The sequence below is a fragment of the Chelonoidis abingdonii genome, chromosome 26, assembly GCF_003597395.2.
Source record: "Chelonoidis abingdonii isolate Lonesome George chromosome 26, CheloAbing_2.0, whole genome shotgun sequence".
Taxonomy (NCBI): Eukaryota; Metazoa; Chordata; order Testudines; family Testudinidae; genus Chelonoidis; species Chelonoidis abingdonii.
Window position 1 is genome coordinate 4,143,527 of NC_133794.1, and position 20,390 is coordinate 4,163,916.

At 52.3% G+C, this 20,390-nt stretch overlaps 1 protein-coding gene and 1 non-coding gene across 5 annotated transcripts in view; both read left to right on the forward strand.

Annotated features, from left to right (window-relative positions):
* Nucleotides 1–20,390, forward strand: part of TNPO2 (transportin 2) — a 30,178-nt gene that overhangs the window by 662 nt on the left and 9,126 nt on the right. The window contains exons 1-20 of one of the 4 annotated variants that reach the window (XM_032768157.2): nt 342–427; nt 1,608–1,721; nt 2,068–2,143; nt 3,402–3,551; nt 4,518–4,624; nt 6,488–6,621; nt 7,930–8,011; nt 8,873–8,995; nt 10,072–10,190; nt 11,768–11,828; nt 14,661–14,829; nt 15,106–15,258; nt 15,901–16,126; nt 16,781–16,952; nt 17,541–17,627; nt 17,866–17,973; nt 18,548–18,706; nt 18,795–18,882; nt 19,521–19,619; nt 20,228–20,323. In XM_032768157.2, the coding sequence (XP_032624048.1) occupies nt 413–427; nt 1,608–1,721; nt 2,068–2,143; nt 3,402–3,551; nt 4,518–4,624; nt 6,488–6,621; nt 7,930–8,011; nt 8,873–8,995; nt 10,072–10,190; nt 11,768–11,828; nt 14,661–14,829; nt 15,106–15,258; nt 15,901–16,126; nt 16,781–16,952; nt 17,541–17,627; nt 17,866–17,973; nt 18,548–18,706; nt 18,795–18,882; nt 19,521–19,619; nt 20,228–20,323 (2,338 nt within the window). In that variant the 5' untranslated portion in view covers nt 342–412. Of the gene's footprint in view, nt 1–341; nt 428–1,490; nt 1,722–1,926; nt 2,029–2,059; nt 2,144–3,401; nt 3,552–4,517; nt 4,625–6,487; nt 6,622–7,929; nt 8,012–8,872; nt 8,996–10,071; nt 10,191–11,767; nt 11,829–14,660; nt 14,830–15,105; nt 15,259–15,900; nt 16,127–16,780; nt 16,953–17,540; nt 17,628–17,865; nt 17,974–18,547; nt 18,707–18,794; nt 18,883–19,520; nt 19,620–20,227; nt 20,324–20,390 lie in introns of those variants that run through there. The other 3 variants (XM_075061086.1, XM_075061087.1, XM_075061088.1) reach the window with 3 other exon arrangements.
* LOC116817760 (small nucleolar RNA SNORD41) lies at nt 13,560–13,627 on the forward strand. The gene has a single exon (XR_004372000.1). It is a non-coding gene; the product is annotated as a small nucleolar RNA SNORD41 (small nucleolar RNA).

Genomic DNA, 20,390 nt, shown 5'->3' on the forward strand with positions numbered 1-20,390 from the left:
TTTTAAATCTGGGGGTCCGGGGAGAGGAGGGGGGGCTGGAGGGGGCAGGAGGAGCAGCTGGGGGGAGGGAGCAGAGGGTGTCTGGCTGGGGTTGGGTCATGGTGTGGGAAACTGGGCGAGCCCAGGTGGGACGGAGGGGGGGGGTCGTTGGGAGATCAAATACAGTGAGGCCAGGACGGAGCCCAGAGGAAGGCAGGAGGAGCCTCAAGGGTGGCTGGGGGAAGGGATGAGCTGGTTGGGGTGGGGGACAGTCACTGGAAGATGTAGGGTGCGGGGGAGGAAAGCAGCATGTGGGGGAGGGGACCATGGATGGATATCCTGAGCCTGTTCCAATTTCTGGCCTGAAGGCCGGGGTGGTCCAGCCTCAGGGTTGTGGTGAGATGGGACCTGCTCTTCTTTCCCATCAGCCCAAATGGCATCACACAAGGTAACCCCAAGAACTTGCCTCATCCTGTAGCTTGGTGAGGCTGGAGAGGGAGATTTGGGGCTGGATCAGCAGGGATTGGGAAGGGGGCCTGTTTAGAAAAGGCAGGCCCAGAGCGTTGGTGGGTTAGGAGGAAGTGGGGTCTACTCTGGAAAGGGTGGGGCAGAGAGGAAATGGTGAGGGTGGAGGCTCAGTCTCTCCCCATGTGTGTCTCTGGGCTGTTACTGTTGATATAGGAGCACTGGTTTCCATGAAAACTCCCACTTACTTATTTTCAAGGAAAAGAAGGTGAGGGCATAGCCCTCCAAAAATCTCTTCATCTCTAAATCCGCTGTGTGCCTGTCTTCTGCTGAGCTCCCCACATAGCTTGGTGTCCTGATGACAAGCATTTGAGGAACCATAGAATTTTGGGGTTTTCCCCTACCTATTTCTCCCAGTGTCCCCAGTAATTTGTTCTCCAGTTCTAAATATCCCAAATGATGGTGCTTCCCTTGGGAAGTTGATTCCACAGTGCAGTAGATCCCTTGCAATAAGGAAACATTTCCCATTGTCACCCTAAACTTTCTCCATCAGTTTCCCTGACATTATTCCTAGATCCCTGGAGATGGATGTGATGCTGCTGGGTGAGCAGAAGAGTGTGCCTCTTCCATGTAGGGTGACCAGATAGCAAGTGTGGGGGGGTAGTGGTAGTGGTAGTAGGATCCCATATTAAAAAAAGCCCCAAATATCAGGACTGTCCCTATAAAATTGGGACATCTGGTCACCCTACTTCCATCCAGTGAGGGGCTGATCCAGCAGCCACTGAAGCTCCTGGGAAGACTTTCATTTATTTAAATGTGCTTTGGATGGAGCTCTAGTTCTATAACATGTTATGCTAATATTATCCTCACTAAACCCACCCTCCAAACCTTAACACAAAAATAGCATTTTCAGTACATCTAGTCCCTGCAGAAGCAGCAGAAACTTTTCTTGCCTCTGTATGAAGGCAGGAAGAACCTACATGCATTGAGAAGTCTGTTACTTAGGTAGCCGTCTACTCATGGATCAGAGCTGTGTCCAGTCATAGCGAGTGCAGGTCCATCCTGGCTGACAGCCAGAGTTCTGCAATGCCTTATGATCTTCGTTGCAGTTTAGTGAGATGCTCTGAATGGAGTATCATTAACCTCTTTTCCTTCCTGTGTAGTTACAGCTCTGCACCATGGATTGGCAGCCAGATGAGCAGGGACTACAGCAAGTGCTGCAGTTACTCAAAGATTCCCAGTCTCCTAACACTGCCACGCAGCGCATTGTCCAAGATGTATCCTTGAAATAAGCCAGGCTGCTCTCTAGGAAGTCAAGTTGTGTATGTCTGCTGTGTAAATTGTGCTGAAAACTAATACCCTTTAAGTCGAGGTGCCCTGCATAGCTGTAAAATGGGGGGGAAATTTTAGTACTTCTGTCTGTGGATTTATTTTTTATCTTAGAAGAATCTGTGTTGCTGACATGCAGCTTGGCAGGGTGCCCATCTGGTCCTTAATGTTGCAACTATCTGGTCCAAACAGATACTGTGCATCAGCCTTCCTTTAAAATCCCTGTTTGGGCTGTGAGCCTTCTTCTTTAACCCTGTTTGGGCTGTGAGCCGCCTTCTTTAACCAGCGCTGTAGAAACTGAAGCAACTGAACCAATTCCCCGACTTCAATAACTACCTGATATTTGTCTTGACACGGCTGAAATCGGAGGGTAAGTTCCCTGCTGTGATGGAAGTGGGTGGAAAATACATGGGGACTTGTCCCCGTGCCATTAAGTGTCTCTTATGTGCAAAATTCCTTCGCTGGGGATTGTTGGGATAACTTGCATGAGCAAGAGAATAGAAAAATGAGTGTTGGGAGGTAGGTTTCCTTGCTGGTGGGGAGTGGGTGGGCTCCACAGACACATCTGAGCTAGGCCCTCTGGCTTGTTAAATGAGCTTGTATCTGATCTAGGGTTGACACCTTAAGCCCCTCAAGGTTCTTGCTGGAGTATCTTGTAAACTTGACATTTTAATGCTTTAGAAATGATTTTTCTACAGGTGTTCTTGCAAGTGACTGACTCTCCTAAAAACTTTGAGGTAGTGCCCAGAGTAGGGATCTGGGACTCCTAGGTTCTCTGTCTCAATATGAGAAGAAGACTAGGTCAACAGTTAAGCAGGAGATGGGAAGTCTGTGATTGTTAGGTACTGATATGCTCCCCCCCCGCCATCCCCGTAGTATCTGGATGCCTCACAATCTTTCACACACATGCACACACACCCCTGTGAGGCAGGGAGGTGCTGTTATGTTCATTGTACAGATGGGAAACTGAGGCACGATGAGGCTAAATGGCTTGCCCAGGATTGGTCAGGTGGAGCAGGAATTGAACCCATGGTGCTCTAACCACTGGGCCAGCCTTCCTGTCCAAGCTGAGCCTGCAGAGTTCTGCTCCCAGCTGGGAGAGAGACTGTGGACTAGTGGTTACAGTAGGGGCACTGGGAGCTAGTACTCCTGGGTTCTATTCCCAGCTGAACTTGCTGAGGCCTCTTCAGTAAGTGAGTTAATCTCCTGCTCATTGTGGGCTTCTTCAGAATGAGGCTGGTACTGTCTGTCTCAGGGGAAATGCGAAGCCTTGGAGCGCATTGCGAAGGGGGGTCGTGTTTGAAGAGGAATGGCAAGCCATTGTGGTTGGAGATGAAGGTATAGTGTGACTATAACAACAAAAGGCAGATAGCTGCATCCTAAACCTTTGCGTACATTGAGATTATAGGCACATGTACCTGGGAAGCAAACCCACATGCTTAATATCCTTTCACCCTACAGCCTGTTAGAGCGCTTTACCGACTAGACGTGTATAGAAATCTCATCTTCCCCATTCACTCACAGATATGCAGCCACCTCTGGGGTGAGCAGCGACAGCTGTTGATGGATTTTTTTTTATTTTTGTTCTCTTCCCCCTCCACCTCCCCTTCCAAAAATTCTCTAACCAGATGAACCGACTCGCTCGCTCAGTGGGCTGATCCTGAAGAACAATGTGAAGGCGCACTACCAGAGCTTCCCCCAGCCCGTGGCGGAGTTCATTAAACAGGAATGTCTCAACAACATTGGTGACGCTTCCTCTCTTATCCGAGCCACTATCGGTAAGAGCGGTGGGGAAGAGACAGGGTTGCACTGTGGGCAGTTAGTCTAATTTCAAATAGCTTATGCCGTGTAAGTATATTTGCATGTAGGAGAGAGGAGAGTATATTGTAATGATCCCCTTAGAGAGAGGCTCTGCTTGCTGGCATGGAAAATCATCGATGGCCCATGTTGTGTTGTCTCCTTATCAGGAGAGGATTTTTCTGATCGCTGTTCCTGAGCTCTTCGTGCTTCACCGGCAGTGAAGAATCAGTGATGGGAACCTAGCTGAGGCAGGAGGTGGGATTGAACCCTGCTTGTTCTCCTGTAGCTGTAGCGCCTCCTGCAGGACCAGTAGGAATAAAACACTCTAGCCTTGTGTACCCTTAAGTGTGATCTCAGGCATAACTAAAGCAGCAAACCTGTCTCCTAATGTAGATGCCGCTACACTGTAGTAGGGCTCCTACCAGCATATCTGTTGCTAAAATAATCACGCCTTTTACTGACCTAGTTATGTGGGTAAAACTTTAATTGTTGGTCAGGTGGAAGTCAGTAAAATGACCGGGCGTGGGTCAAAGGTGCACAGAACCGATGCGGAACAAGAATGTGTCTGTAATGAGAAGGGTGTGCTTACCTAATGCTCAGAAATCATCTTGTGTAGAAAACCTCCGGTCCTGATGCTTGCCGGGCAGTTCTGGTAACATCGCTGCTTCTGGAATGTGTGATTCCTGGAGAAAACTGACCTCCCCTTCTTACTGCCAAAGGGGTAGTGGACAGATACAAGGGTCCGGCTGTAGTGTGGGTCTGGGGGATTGGCAGACGTTGGGGAGGGGATCGTGATAATAGCTGTTTGGGGTGGGAAATTACACCTCCTCTCTCCCCTGGGTGTGTGTAAATGACCTTGAGAGACTGACTGAGTGGAACCCTTGGTTTGACAAGCCGGAACTTACCACGAGGCGTGAAATGTCACTTTTGTTTCCAACTGGCAGGGATTCTCATTACCACCATAGCGTCCAAGGGGGAGCTTCAGATGTGGCCGGAGCTCCTGCCGCAGCTGTGCAACTTGCTGAACTCCGAAGACTACAACACGTGTGAGGTAAGGCAGTGGGATGACATCAGGATCTCTCTCGGTTTGCATATAGAAGACGAACTCTGTCACCTGCTCAAATCCAGCCCAGCTGGGTGGCCCTGAAGTGAACTGAGTTGTCAAATCTCAGTCTGGTTCCCGTAGGGATAAATGTCCATGTTTCTGTCTTATGGTATCATGCCTCAGTTTCCTGTCTGTAAAATGGGTCTGCTTTCCTAATGTAACCACACTTGTGGAGTATGGTTCTCTAGCTGTCGGATTGAACCAGAGTACATAGTTCATGAGTCTGTATAGCTTTTGAGCTGACAAACGTGGGGCTTCTAGCTCAGATAGTAGATGTTCATGCTTTTAGATCTAGTGGTCCCCAATGTGATCCCCACTTCTGAGAGGCCCCCCCTCCAGCGTCTCATGTTTCACTAACATCACTGGCAGACAAGGTAAATACCTCAACAGGGGTTTTGTGAGGAGAGCGCACTTGGAATTCCTCAGATGGAAAACACTGGGGTAGGGTAAAGTACTGTCCTTCACAGGGCTGCACAGGCATTTTTGAGGGCCTGGGGCAAAATCTGAAAGCGGAGGGGGCCCCCACTCTTCCAGAAAAAGCCACTTGGGGTGGGGAGGCTGGAGAGCAAGCTCACCCCTTAGTGGCGGCTCCTGCACAGGGGGATGGACCCAGCTCCCCACTCCGGGTTTGGCCCAGCTGCCCCTCGGCCATAATGGAGGACGGCTGGGTCAAACTTGAGTAAGTGGCGCTTTGACCAGTCACAGAGGGTCTTGGCACCAGGTTGCAATGCCATTTAGTTTGGAGGCCCTCTCAAAGAAGGGCACAGGGAAAATTGTGCGCGTGCACACAAAATCCTGATCCTTCCATCTTGGAGTCAGGATGGGGGTTATAAAGAGAACAGGAAGTGGACAGAACTCCTCCCAGCACTCATGTTAGCTCTACTGCTACGGCTGTTCCACTCCGTTTCCCCGCATAGACAAGGGCTTAGACTGTCCTTGCTTAATAGCGTTTGAATTGCCTTGTCTGGCCTTTGAAATGAATACCTTCCCGAAGCGATCGGGAGAGGGGTCGAGACAACGCCATCAGCACTACTGTTGTTTGGTCAGAGACTGAAGATGTGGGGACAGCAGTGCCTTGGTTTAGCTGTGAAACTCTCCAGTGGGGTGGGGCAGAGCTTGGATTCTGTGCAAAGCAGAGATGCAGATAAGGCTAAATCTTGGCAGCTCCTTATAAGTACGTTCCCACATCCTGCAGTGGAGCGCCTTTGCGTCCAGTTACTGTCTGGTTACAGTGAAATCCCAATTTGTTTCCAGCTGAAATTGTTTGGAACAAGGATCATCACTCCCCCTAAGAGTTTACAGTCTAAATAGACGAAAGAGGGTGAGTGGGGGAAACTGAGGCACAGAGTGGGAAGCCCAAGGTCATGCAGCAGGTGGTCCAGTACGTACCCTCTAGACCACACTGCCTTCCTCAAGTTTGGTGGTGGTGATAGCGTTGCCTTCTACATAGCTATAGTTATCACCATAACTTCAGTGGTAACCACTGTGCTTGGGTTTGAGAGTGCTCACAGCAGTATGCAAGCAGCCAGGTGACATTTTCCATCCCTTGTTTGTAAACACTCATGGATTGAGTTTAGATTTCACCTGCGTGTGTCCATACAAAGCTATTTTTGCATTGTTCTCCCAAGCACCATACAAGCGTCAATCTTCCCTTTCACTCTGTGGTCAGCTCCCAGCGTTGTGCCTTGAGGTGGGGTGCTGGTCTGGGACTCTGAAGATCTGGGTGCTAATCTCAGCTCCTCCACAGACTCCTTGTGGGACCTTAGCCAAATCTGTCTGTGAGTGAGCTGACGAGTCTGTTGTGTTTAGGGGGCCTTCGGTGCCTTGCAGAAGATCTGTGAGGATTCTTCCGAACTCCTGGACAGCGATGCTCTGAATCGACCCCTGAACATCATGATTCCCAAGTTCCTTCAGTTCTTCAAGCACTGCAGCCCCAAGATCAGGTGCGTATTAGCTTTCCTGGCGGCGTGGGAAGTGCTGCCCCCTTCGCTGTAGTGCAGGGGTACAGGTTGGGCGTGCGTGTATGAAACCTTAACAGAGCCCACCCCTTCATAACATCTCACTTCCCCTTCCTGAGTGCCTTCGCGTTCTGCTTTGGGGAATGTCTCTGGGCTGGTACGATGCCAATGAGCTTCCAAGTGGAGGCTCTCTCTCTCCTCTCTCCCCCGCCCCACCCATCTCTTGATGAGCAGAATGCATGGCCTGATGCTTATGAGAAAGCTGAACAGTGTTCAACAACTGACCCAGAAGGAGCAGTGAAAATTCTGCACAAGTTGCCAGTTAGACCAGCAATCCTGCTATACAACATTGTGCTGCATTTTGCTCTGAATGAGATTTCAGTAGCACCTCTCCTGTATGATTTATCTTACTTGTCAGGCCCCCGTCACGACAATAGCTGAGCATTCACCATCTTTTATATATTAATCCTCATCACCCCCCTGTGAGGCTGGGCCAGGCTAAGTGACTTGCCCAAGGTCACACAGGGAGTAGGTGGCAGAGCAAAAGATTGAACCTGCACCTTCGAATTCTAAGTAATGCCCTAACCACTCCACATCCTTCCTCTCGATCTCCATGCTGTCCCTCCTGGCGTGAAAGAACCAACTTCCCCTCTGCACCACAGTGGAGGAGGAGAACTTGTCCCAGGAACTCCAGGGCAAACCCCCCCCCCCCCGCCCCGCCAATATGTCTTGATGGGGCACCCTGGTTTCTACAGGCTCTCCCAAGAGAGCCCCATCCTGCTGAACTGCATGCCACTGGGTTCCATCATCTGCACAGGCTGAAGGGCTGTGCTGGGCCTGCATGCAGCCCACCGAACAGCTGAGAACTCTTCAGATCAGAGCTGATTACTGGTCCCACTGACATCCCCACCCATAGGAAGATCGAAGGTCAAGCCCTGAAATGACTAGACATGGGCTGCTGTTTGAGCAGTGACATACACCTCCTTTGTGCATGGAAGCAGAGCTCACTACCCTGGTAACAGTCCCTAGCTTTCATGTAATGCTTTTCATCTTAGATCTCAAAATACTTTTCAAAGGAGGTTGGTCCCATTATCCCCATTTTACTGGTGAAGAAACTGAGGCACCAAGAAAAGTGACTTGGCCAATGTCATCCAGCCAGCAGAGCCAGGAATAGAATCCAGGTCTGTCTGCTGGGGCCACACTGCCTCCCAATGTCTGTTTCACAAGGGTGGCAGGGTGACCACCTGGAATACCTCAGTGACCCACTATCTTTTTTCCCCCTCCCTTGATCAGGTCCCACGCCATCGCCTGTGTGAATCAGTTCATCATGGACCGAGCTCAGGCGCTGATGGATAACATCGACACCTTTATCGAGGTGAGGAGCCATTTCAACCCACTCTCGCTGCCAGGCCAGACCCATGTGCAGCACTGTGCCCCGGTGATCTTAAACAGACATGCCCACCCTAATGCTGCTCGTGTGCTCAGCTTTCCCATAAGGCAGCGGTATGCAGGCCTCCTTGAGTGCACCACAGCCTGTGATCCCAGAGAATGCCAGCTGCTCTGAAGTGTGATGATAAAAGCTCAAAGCACTTTATGAAGGAGATTTTACAGTTGGGGAAATTGAGTCACGGCGGTGAAATGACTTGCATAAGTCACCCAGCAGAGCCAGGAATAGAACCTGGGTCTCTTGCCTCCTAATCCTGGGTGCTATCCCCTGAGCTGTGCTGACTGCCATGTGGGGGGTAGGGACCATTATTGTATCCGTGCCTAGAACCGTGGAGCCCTGCTCCATGACAGGGGCAACCACAAGACAAATATTCACAAGCTCTGTCTGGCTCCTTTGTACAAACACCACCTCGTGTCTCCCTCCTGTGTTAGCCTCCAACTTGTGCATCCATTTTAAACCCCCTCCCCCGGACTTCTGTGCTGTGCACTCCCGAATATATCTGTAGCATTGTGTATACAGGTCTGCCTCTGTGCAGGCCTGTGCAAAACAGCCCAGTGCACTGGAATTCTCCCCTGGCTTTTCGCAGGCTCTGTAGTGTGTAGAAATCCCTCCCCCACCCAAATTAAACCAGAACCTCGCTGTTTGAAAACCAAGCCTGCTCCGGCCCTGTCCAGCAGGAGCCTAGGGACTGGCTAGGCCTCTCTATTCCATGCCGTGGACGTCAGCAAGGGAATTCCTGCGCTAGGGACCGTGGATGTCGCTGAGTCTCAGCTCCCCCTTTCCCCGTAGCACTTGTTCGCTCTGGCGGTGGATGAAGACCCTGAGGTTCGGAAGAACGTCTGCCGAGCGCTAGTGATGCTGCTAGAGGTCCGGATCGATCGTCTTATCCCTCACATGCACAGTATCATTCAGGTGAGTCCCAGAGCGGGATCCCGCAGGCTCTTCTGTGGCGGAATGGGCTTTCTGGGGACGCTGTGGGTCAAACCGGCAGTTAATGGCCTCCAGGCTTGGGGGGTGTTAATGTAAACGCAGGCCCAAGCATGGGTGGGGAGAAGGAGCAACAGACCTGCTAGTAAACTGGCTTACGTGGTAACCAGATTCTCAGGTCAGTGTGAGCAACCTGGGTTTGCTTTTGTGCCCAGATGAGTCCAGAAAGCCGGGCTTCCCTGGTATAACCTCTGAGGTAGGGATCACGCCCTCTTCATGCTCTCCTGCTTGATGCATTAGGCCAGGGGTTCTCACGCTGGGGGTCAGGAATGCTCAGGGGATTGTGAGGTGGTTATATGGGGGGGTCGTGACCTGTCAGTCTCCACCCCAAACCCGCTTTGCCTCCAGCATTTATAATGGTATTAAATATATTTTTTAAAAGTGTGTTTAATTTATAAGGGAAGGTCGCACTCAGAGTCTTGCGATGTGAAAGGGGTCACTAGTAAAAAAGTTTGAGAGCCACTGCATTAGGCTGTCGGTTTGCCAAGGGTCAATAGCATCCAATTTCACACCTGTGTTTTAAAGGCAGTTCCCTCCAGCTGGCATTCGGTCAGGACCTGGGTGACTGCCCATACCCGGAGATGTGATGCTGGCTTGATTACAGAGCTTCGGGGTATTGGTTAATGCCCCATAGATTGTGCCCCCGAGCATCAGGTTTCGTGGTGACTCAAGGTGAAATATACTGAGTCCTGCATAGGTTGGGATCGGCCAGGTTGGTCCGCCTCCTGGCATTTCAGCACGTAGGACAGTCGGGGACCTCCTGGGTCATTGACTTTAGTCTCCTGCTACCGCAGGCCACCCCCGGGCGGTCATGGCAAATAACGTTCCGAAATGTATCAAGCTCCATCGTCAGGCTGGTTGGGTTATTGGAGCCAAGTGCATGAGGTTCTCCTTGCACGGCGGGTGAAACAAAGCGCGGGCAGGGGGAGCTCAGCTGGTAGCTGCTGCACCACAGGCCTGCCCTGAAGCTGGAATTTTATCAGCGCTGCTCTTCTCCCCAGTACATGCTGCAGAGGACCCAGGACAACGACGAGAATGTGGCCTTGGAAGCCTGCGAGTTCTGGCTGACGTTAGCCGAGCAGCCCATCTGCAAAGAGGTGCTGTCCTCGCATCTAGTGCAGTAAGTAGCCTTGCTTCTGTACAAGTCAGGAAGTTTGTTGGGGCTGCTGCTGCAGCCAGTAAGGCGCAACTGGTTCAGAGAGATGGACTAAGTGACCCTGGAGGCACGCTAGGGAAGGACAGGCGAATACTGTTGCTTTTGAGGGTGTTTGCTCCCCTGCTGATATTTGAGGGTCCTGAGGTTGGTGCTGGAGATTGGGCTAAGTACGGGGATAGCTGGATGATGTGCTCCAGCCTGTGACACAGGTGGTCAGATTAAGGCCCGGCCCACATCCCTTCCTGCTGCCAGTTCAGCTTCAGATTTTCTGCTGCTTTTACTAGTAAGCGGTGGGGCACGTGAGCTCGCCAGACCAGAAATAGAACCGGCTGTCAAGCTGACCTGGCTCGTCTGGGTCTTAGCTGGGTTTGCATCTGTCTCATTGGCTTATTGCTTCACCCTTACGAGGTTAGTAGGGTCCTTTTACTTGGGGGAGGGGGCGTTGAGAGCTCTCGGAGGCAGGTAATTAATCCGCTCAAGAACTGAGTGCTCTGGTGCTGTTCAGTGCCTGATCTGTGCCTTCACCCACACCCTGGGCTTACACTGATGAGCAGCCTTGCTAAGGATCCCCGGTTAGGGGCGATAGACCGAGCACAGGGCTGGGAGTCAGGACTCCTGGGTTCTATTCCCAACTCGAGGGGTGACCTAGAGGTTTAGACCAGGGGACTGGAAGTCAGGACGCCTGGGTTCCATGCAATGTGCAGACACCATAAAATTCGCTTTCTTCTATTTTAAAAGAAGGAATATTAGTGCAAAGAGGGTTTGTTTTTTTAACTAATGGGGTTTATGGGCTAGTGCAGGGGTCCCCAACATGATGTGTGCGGGTGCCATGGCGGCGGTCGAGCATCTGCCGAAATTCAGCATTTCGGCAGCAACGCTTCTGGATGAAAAGGTTGGGGACCACTGGGCTAGTCCATTGGGAGCTTGGAGTCAGGACTCCTGGATTCCATCTCTAGCTCTGGGGAGGGAGTGTGGTTGAGTGGTTAGCGTGGTGAGGGCTGGGAGTCAGGACTCCTGGGTTCTTTTCTGCTCTGCCACTGATTTTCAGCAAGGGCTAGCTACTTCTGTTTGCTGGTCTGTAAAATGAGCAGAACTCATTGAGAGCTGACTACATAGCTCCAAGTATTGGATAAGCCTGAACAGGGGAGTTGGACATTGGTTATTGCTCAGGGCTGATCTATGCTGGAAACCTATGTTGGCATGGCTACGTCTCTCGAGTGTGAAAAATCCACACTCTTGAGAGAGACAGCTATGGAGTTGTAACCTTTGGAGTAAACCGTGGTAGGTCAGTGGAAGAGTCTGTCCAGCTGGTGGCTCGGAGGCCTCTGCACAAGCAGATTCAGCCTAAAGCTCTTGGCTCGTTGCAAGTGGTTTCAATAACCGAACAATTGAAGGCATTTAGAACACAAAACAACTCGCTCAGATGTCCCCTTTGTTCTCTAGTACTGGCTGTTTATAGGCACCTGCCCCACTCTGATTCCGCCTCCCTCTATTCAGACCTTGATTTTTGAATCCACCCTTATTCCCCCTCCTCTTGACAGATTGATTCCGATCTTGGTGAATGGAATGAAATACTCTGAAATCGATATCATATTGCTAAAGGTACGTGTCTGTCGATGCAAAGGGGTAGGGGGTGCACTTGGGACAGCCAGGATGCCTGTGTTCCTATCCCAGCTCTGACACTGATTCCTCCTGTGGCCTCAGCCATGTTCCTTCCTTTCTCTTTGCCTTAGTCCTTCCTGGCTGTAAAATGGGACTAATGCTTGCTAAATACGATAACCTGAAACCTGCCATGTGTGAAATTCTCTTCTCAAATCATCCCTTCAAAAGGCAGGGAGCTGTACCTGCCTCCAAGTTACCTAGATCATTGTTTGCAAATCAAAAGAGAATCTCTCTCTGTTTTAATGTGCTGCCTACCAGCTGTATTATACTGGCACTAGAAAAGGTTCAGAAAAGGGCAGCTAAAATGATTAGGGGTTTGGAACGGGTCCCATATGAGGAGAGGTTAAAGAGGCTAGGACTCTTCAGCTTGGAAAAGAGGAGCCTAACCGGGGGATATGATAGAGGTCTATAAAATCATGAGTGATGTAGAGAAAGTGGATGAGGAAAAGTTATTTACTTATTCCCATAATACAAGAACTGGGGTTCACCAAATGAAACTAATAGGCAGCAGGCTTAAAACAAATAAAAGGAAGTTCTTCTTCACGCAACGCGCAGTCAACTTGTGGAACTCCTTGCCTGAGGAGGTTGTGAAGACTAGGACTATAACAGCGTTTAAAAGAGAACTGGATAAATTCATGGAGGTTAAGTCCGTTAATGGCTATTAGCCAGGCTGGGTAAGGAATGGTGTCTCTAGAGAGATCACTTGATCATTACCTGTTAGGTTCACTCCCTCTGGGCACCTGGCAGTGGCCACTGTCGGCAGAGAGGATACTGGGCTGGATGGACTTTTGGTCTGACCCGGTACAGTCGTTCTTATGTATTGATTTATTAGGGCATTTGTGTTCGCAGTGTAGCAAAGCGTTCAGCATTACTTAACTTGGGTTGAGAGCTCCGTGGGGCAGGGACTGTCTCCTTGGTCAGTTTGCACACCACCCAGCACAATGGGGTCCTGGTCCATGAGTGGGGCTTTTAGGTGCTGCTGTAATATATATATATATAATATTAGTATCTGAGTTACTGGATGCCGTAGTCGTTGGGTAGCGTGAATAAAGCTAGTTACCAGGTCTCGGTCTCCTCCTGGGACTCGTTTTCACCTCACGTCACGCACCTCCGTGCTCCATTGGCACTAGTTAACCCCCTCTTGTGGCCCGGTCAGGAGCGGGCCAGACTGAGATCCAGCTACTGAGGCAAGGTGAGGTGGGTGTTAGGAGTGAAGTGTGGCTTGCTGTACCCTGGGCAGAGGGCATCAGTCTCCTGGACTGTCATGTCCGGGGCCACGTGGCGTACGCTCATCGAAAGGGGAGTCTTGCAGCCGTCTGTGAATTGCTGGCACTGAAGCTCCCTGTTTCATGGGATCCTTCCGAGAGGAAGGATGGCCTGGCAGGTAAGGTGCTGCACTGGGACCGGGGTTCTGGTCTCGGCTCTGCCACAGACTCCCCCACTGTGACGTTGGGCATGTCACTTAATCTCTGTACGCCTCAGTTTCCCCATCTGTGCATTGGGAATAGTGCTTTCTGTTTTGGGTGAAAGTTACCTGGGGCAGGCACTGTGTCTTCAAAACGAGGCCTTGCTCCTGGGGCACTGCCATAATACACCTAATGAGGAAAAGGACCTCTAGCAATGTTGTCGGTCATAGGTTCAGGTGAGGGAGAGGTACCGGTTCATGACCTCCTGGAAGTGATGCATAATTTCCAACCTGATGACAATGATGGTGGTTGTATTCATACTGTCTGATCCAGAGAGGCGTGACCGGGATCTAAAACAGGAGCATGTTAGGTACAGGCGTGGCCTTAGCAGGGGCTGTGTGTCCCGTACTGCTACAAGATCTCTGCAAAACTGCCTGTGAGAACCCAGAGACTTGACCCTACAGCCCCTCTAGTCGAGGGTAGCACAGGGAACTGGAACTTGGGAGAGCTGAAATCGATTCCCAGTTCCACCACTGGTGCGTTGGGTGACCTGGGGCAAGTCCCTTCCTTCTCTGTGCCTCAGTTTTCCCCCCTTGTAAAATGGGATAATGATACTGCAGTGCTTTGAGATCTACCAATGAGACATGCTAGGGATTGTCTTGATGGTAGCTGAACCCTCCGCTTCTCAACGACGGGGCAGAGGGTGCTTTCTTGGTTGGGTGCCAGCGCCTTCCCTCTAGAGAGAGAGGGTTTGACAGAAGCTTAATACGCAGAGCAGATGCATGTGGCATGAGGGCCTCAGCAGCGTGCTGCAAAGCCATGGGGGTGAATTTCAAAGGCAGGTGAGCGCCTGAGTTGCTCCCAGAATTTCTCCATAGCACTTAAAGAACATCGCGGCGCAAGCCGTGCGATGGGGGTATATGTGAATTCCCAGGCTGTGTATCTTTGGGTACGGCTATACTGCAGCGGGACATGGCATTTCCAGCTCGGGGGAATGCACTCGCGCTTGCTCCTATCAAACTAGCACACTAAAGACAGACGTGTAGTCACGGTGGGCTTGCTGGCTGAGTATGTACCCGGGTTCTCAGACAGAATCATGCTCGGGGTGCTTAGCCTGAACCGCTGTGACTGTGCTATTTGAAGTGCTCTATCCTGATCAGAGCTAACACAGATACGTCTCTCCGGGCTGGAAATTACAGCTCCAGCTGCGATGTAGCTGGACTCCCAGACGCCTGTTGGAGTCCGACTGTGGTTCTTGTTTAAGGGGAAGGGCAGAGAGTCGCTAGCAGCTGCTCTCCGGAGCGCCCCATGCTGAGAACTGTCTTACGGTTGTCTGCTGTATTCGAATCGCTCTCTGTCACCCCAGGGTGATGTGGAAGAGGATGAGGCCATCCCTGACAGTGAGCAAGACATCAAGCCCCGCTTCCACAAGTCGCGCACCGTCACCCTGCAGCACGAGGAGGACCGGACGCAGGATGACGAGGACGGGGAGGATGAGGATGACGATGACGACACGCTGTCAGACTGGAACCTGAGTAGGTCGGGAGGGGCCGGGCTCACGCCCAGGTCTGGTTTGGGCAGAGCGTTGTCGATGTAACTTTAGGGGATGGCGGGTGACACCTAAGCAAGGCATCGACCATAGTGTGGCAGCGTCCTCGCCCTGCCTGGAAAAGCCAGGTGTCCTAAGTGCTGCCTGCTGGGGACAGTCTGGATTGTGTGTGCAGCACCTGCCGAAGCAAAGCCCCAAGCTGGGGTCGGGGCCTCTTGGCTCTGCCATAATATAAATAATGAACATATCTCCCTCTCCTCAGGGAAATGTTCAGCCGCAGCCCTGGACGTTCTGGCCAACGTGTTCCGAGATGAGCTCCTCCCGCACCTCCTCCTGCTGCTCAAGGGGCTGCTCTTCCACCCCGAGTGGGTCATCAAAGAGTCTGGGATTTTAGTCCTGGGGGCCATCGCTGAAGGCAAGTGCCATGCGTGGGAGCTGCAGCGATGGATCACATCCACATCCATGCTTGGTGGTGGGGAGGCAACATAACTGGTCTAGTGTGCAGCGCTGTACAGGGTGGAGGCATAAGAGCCCTGCAGGAGCAGATGTGGGGTAATTCCCCCCAGTGGAGGTCTCATGACCCCTAATTATCAGATGAACTTAAACCACAAAGCGTGAGGCTTTATGTCCTTCCAATGCTTTTAGTGACTGCTCTGGCTATCCTTGTTATCCATAGAAACATCCAACCCCTCTTTGACTCTTGCTAGGTTCTTGGCTTCAGTGGCATACTGTAGCAATGAGTTCCAGAGGTTTCTTGAGCTTGTAACTGTGCCCAGATCCACTAGTGCTGGTATTTCCTGCCACCTGCCTCAGTGCTTTGGGACTGAGGAACTTGTGGCACATGATTGGTTTATTTTAAAAAGAAAAAGGCTAGGAGAGTTGTCCCAGCAGCTGATCCTCCCTAGAGATCCCTATGGGATGGGGATCAGGGATAGTAAGTGTCCTCGCTCTCACTGCGGGGCGAGGCCCAGCATTATCTAGGAGCATCGCTAGAGGGAGCCATGGCTGAACAGTCCAATAGAGACTAGAGGGGCATCCCTTCTACCCCCTCTCTCAGGCTGCATGCAGGGCATGGTGCCCTACCTCCCCGAGCTCATCCCGCACCTCATCCAGTGCCTCTCGGACAAGAAGGCCCTGGTGCGCTCCATCGCCTGCTGGACCCTCAGTCGCTACGCCCACTGGGTGGTGAGCCAGCCCCCTGACATGCACCTCAAGCCGCTGATGACAGAGCTGCTCAAACGCATCCTTGACAGCAACAAGAGGGTGCAGGAGGCAGCCTGCAGGTACCTGGGAGTATGGGGCGGTGTTGGGCGTGGGAATCAAAGCAGTTGCAGACCAGTGCCAAGAGGTTTTCCCATGCTAAAGACAGTCCTGTGATCAGATTTCCCCTTCCGCAGCTGCAGTCCCTTGCGTCTTTAATCCTGAATCACGCACCCTTGTGGTGCCCCTGGGATATCGGCAAAGGTTTGCCAGTGGCCATGCAAGCCACTGTTCCTACCCAGCATCTGTAGTCACCCTGGCTATGATCTGGGGCTAGCATCAGCTTCCCAGTACCAGCCACTGGTGCCTGTGTTGCCACTTCAGCAGGTGAACTGAGGAGAGCAGTAACCATCCTCCCCAACATCCACAGTCTGCCTAGACTGTGTCTGATCCGGAGAATTACCATGGGGTGGGGAGATGGCTCGGTGCTCCTGGTCAAAGCCAGAGGTTGGGGTGGGTATCGTGGGTTGTGGGGAGCCAGCTCATGGTGGCTCGAATGAGCTGCTTCGTGGTTCTTTTATTACAAGAGGGAAAACAAAGTGGGTTTCATCTGCTTTCTGAATTGGACTTACCTGGCTGCCCTCTGCTGAGTCTGCCGCTGGCTTTGTGCTGCTTCTTGGGATCCGTTGGGTTCTCTTTGTTTGGGCTAATGCTGCTTGTTGTCCCCCCCATCCCAGCGCCTTTGCAACTCTGGAGGAGGAGGCTTGCACGGAGCTAGTCCCTTACCTCAGCTTCATCCTGGACACTCTGGTCTTTGCCTTTGGGAAATACCAGCACAAGAACCTGCTGATCCTGTACGATGCAATTGGCACCCTCGCCGATTCCGTGGGACACCACCTAAACCAGCCGGTATGTGCCGCCTACACCCTCCATCCGACTGACTGCCGGGGCGCCGGTGCTACCGCTCCGCTGCAGCCTCCTTCCCCCTGCACAGTGTGACAGTAATGAAGCACCATGGCCGCTTTCCCCTGGTGTCTGCTGACCCCTCCATTCCTTGCCCTTACACGCTTGCTGCTGCAGAGGGGCTAGCAATTGACGTGGGTGGAGTGAGTACCAGTAGCTGCGCAGTGCAGCACTTTCTTGTCACAGCTGCTGCGGCTGCATTACCAGGTTCCCTTGGTGCCTTCTCCATGCAGCTCCGCACCCAGGAACAATGATGAAGGAGGAACATTCGAATCCTGAAGCAGTGTGGGGACTGTTTTTTGGCTGGACTTGGGTTCGGTTCCTAACTCCGCCACAGACTCCCCATGAGACCTTGGGCAAGTCGCTTAGCATCTCTGTGCCTCAGTTCCCCAACTGTAAAATGCAGACAAGAGCACAGCCCTACAGAGTGCAATGTACTCGATCGGATGGTGATGCAGGGGTGGGGAGGGTATATAAAAGTACCCATGCTAGACCAATGATAACACTGGTCTGTTTTCCTGCTCCCTCCTGTAGGAGTATATCCAGAAGCTGATGCCACCTCTGATCCAGAAGTGGAATGAACTGAAGGATGAGGACAAGGATCTCTTCCCTCTGTTAGAAGTGAGTGACTGTGAGAAACGGGCGGGAGAGAGCATGCTGGGAGATGGGAGACCATGATACACAATCCTATCTTCAGCAGCAGCTGATGCCTGAGTTGTAGTGTGGTGGCTTAGTCAGGGGAGGGGAAGAGGTGGGATCGGAAGGATATAGATCTGTGTGAGATCAGGATAAAAGGAGGGGTTGGGTCTGATGGACCCCTCTAAACGTCCTCTCTGAGGTGTCGTGTGTCTCTCTCCAGTGCTTGTCGTCTGTTGCAACCGCTCTCCAGAGTGGCTTCCTTCCGTACTGTGAACCAGTCTACCAGCGCTGCGTGACGCTGGTGCAGAAAACGCTCGCGCAGGCCATGGTAAGTGCTGGACACCTTGCAGCAGGTGAGACGCGGAGCTTGGGCCGTTGTCCTTTGTCTTGCACTAGTGCGTGGGAGCATCAAGCATTGGGGAGGGGTAGCTCAGTAGTTTGAGCATTGGCCTGCTAAACCCAGGGTTGTGAGTTCAATCCTTGAGGGGGCCACTTAGGGATCTGGGGCAGAAAATCAGTAGTTGGTCCTGCTGGTGAAGGCAGGGGGCTGGACTTGATGACCTTTCAGGGTCCCTTCCAGTTCATTGAGATAAGTATCTCTCTATATATTATTGAGTGCAGGCGGCGCCCCGTTGTCGGAACACCTGCTAAGAGCTGAGCCTGTCCCAAAGCGCCTTTGATTGAAATAGACGAGACAAAGGACGCATCTTTCTCCCCAATTTACAGACGAGACTTGGGAGGGGAAGTGACGTGCTCAGCTGGGAATTGAATCTGGGTCTCTTGAGCACGAATCCAGTGCTCTAGCCACAAGCACAGCACAGAGGGCTCCGAGCTGAGGGTGTTTGAGGGGTGGGGAGTTCCCTTTGGTAAAAGATTTTGCCTTTAACCCCTCTCCCGATCAGATGTACAATCAGCAGCCGGACCAGTATGAGGCCCCCGACAAAGACTTCATGATCGTGGCCCTGGATCTGCTGAGCGGCTTGGCAGAGGGCTTAGGGTGCCACGTGGAGCAGCTGGTTGCCAGAAGCAACATCATGACGCTGCTCTTCCAGTGCATGCAGGTGAGCCGGCTCTGGACCCTGGGTTAACAGCTGACTCTGGGCGGGCTAACTTTCTCCCAGTCTAACCCTTCACTGTTGCTCCGTGCAGGACACCATGCCGGAGGTTCGGCAGAGCTCCTTCGCCCTCTTGGGAGACCTCACCAAAGCCTGCTTCATGCATGTCAAGCCCTGTATCGGTAGGTCCCTGCGCTGATCCCTCACTTTGCTGCTGTGGTCATGGGGGCCCGCTTGCCTCTGGAAGTGATGGAGAAGTTTGTCAAGCAGAGCTCTTGCTATGACCATCAAAGTATTCATACTGTCTGATCCAGAGCGAACGGCAGAGAGGGGAGCGGGGCTGGGACATGGGAGATGCTGGGTTCAATCCCAGCTCTGGCACAGGTTCCCTGCATGACTTCAGTCAAGTCATTAAATAGCTTACAGGCCTCAGTTTTCTCTTCTGTAAAATGGGGGTGAGGAGCCTTTCCTTTGTCCACCCTGCGAGCTCTTGGGGGGGCAGGAACTGTCTCGCTCTGTATTTGGGCAGCTCCAGGCATCATGAGGCCCCAGTCTCAGGTAGATCCTCCAGCCAGTACCACATGGAGGAAGAACTGGCTCGCCTGTAGGCCTCTTCATACTGTGGTGGTCCTGAGAAGAGCCAGAGACTCCATGAAGCCAACCAAGGGCTTTGCTGCTGCTATTCACTTTACCTAGAAAGTGCCCAGATACTACAGTGATGGGTGGGGCAGAAAGGTGGTACAACACCTTAGATGGTATGTGCCCCACCTGCAACCTCTACAGCACTAACCCTGTGTCCTTCCTCTTTCTCTCTGCTCAGCTGAGTTCATGCCCATCCTGGGCACCAACCTGAACCCGGAGTTCATCTCGGTGTGCAATAACGCTACCTGGGCCATTGGGGAGATCTGCATGCAGATGGGTAAGCGTGCCAAGAACCGGCCAGGCTGGGACTGGCCTCTGCTGCTCTCTCCCTCCCACACCAGAGCTGTTAGAGACAACCACGCGGCATCCTTCCCTGCCGACGAGAGGGTAGTGCACCAGCACAAATCCTCAGGGGAGAGGTGGTGAGTGGTAGGGGCTGTCTAGTGCCTCGGAGTTAGAACTGGCAGGTGTTTGGGGCTGGGTGGGCTGCACTGATCTTGGTGAGCCAGGGGGCGCTGATGGGAGCTGCATCGCAGCTTGTTTTGGTTATAGTAACCCTGGCGTTTGGTGGTAGATCAGTCCCCGCACCACAAAGAAGTGGAGATCCTACCTCGTGCAATGGGTCGGTGGCTCTGGCATTGTGTGTGCAGCCTGTGGAGGGAGGCTGGAGTCAGGACTCCTGGGTTCTAGGCCTTGTCTAGTCTGCCACTCTTTGATCTCGGACATTTTCTTATGTGCCTCAGTTTCCCCATCTGCAGTGGCACTAATCCCGATCTGCCTCTCAGAGGGGCTGTGAATGAATATTCATTCACTAAGATCCGCCCTAGGGGGAAGCTTAATGAGCCACGTCAAAGATGGAGCTGACAGCACTCTGCTTCCTGGCAGGGGCGGAAATGCAACCGTACGTCCAGATGGTCCTGAACAACCTAGTGGAGATTATCAACCGGCCAAACACCCCCAAAACGCTGCTGGAGAACACAGGTGAGTTGGGGACCCCTAGCATGTCACCCCCAACCTCTCCCTCTGCGCATGTGAGGGACTGCAGTGA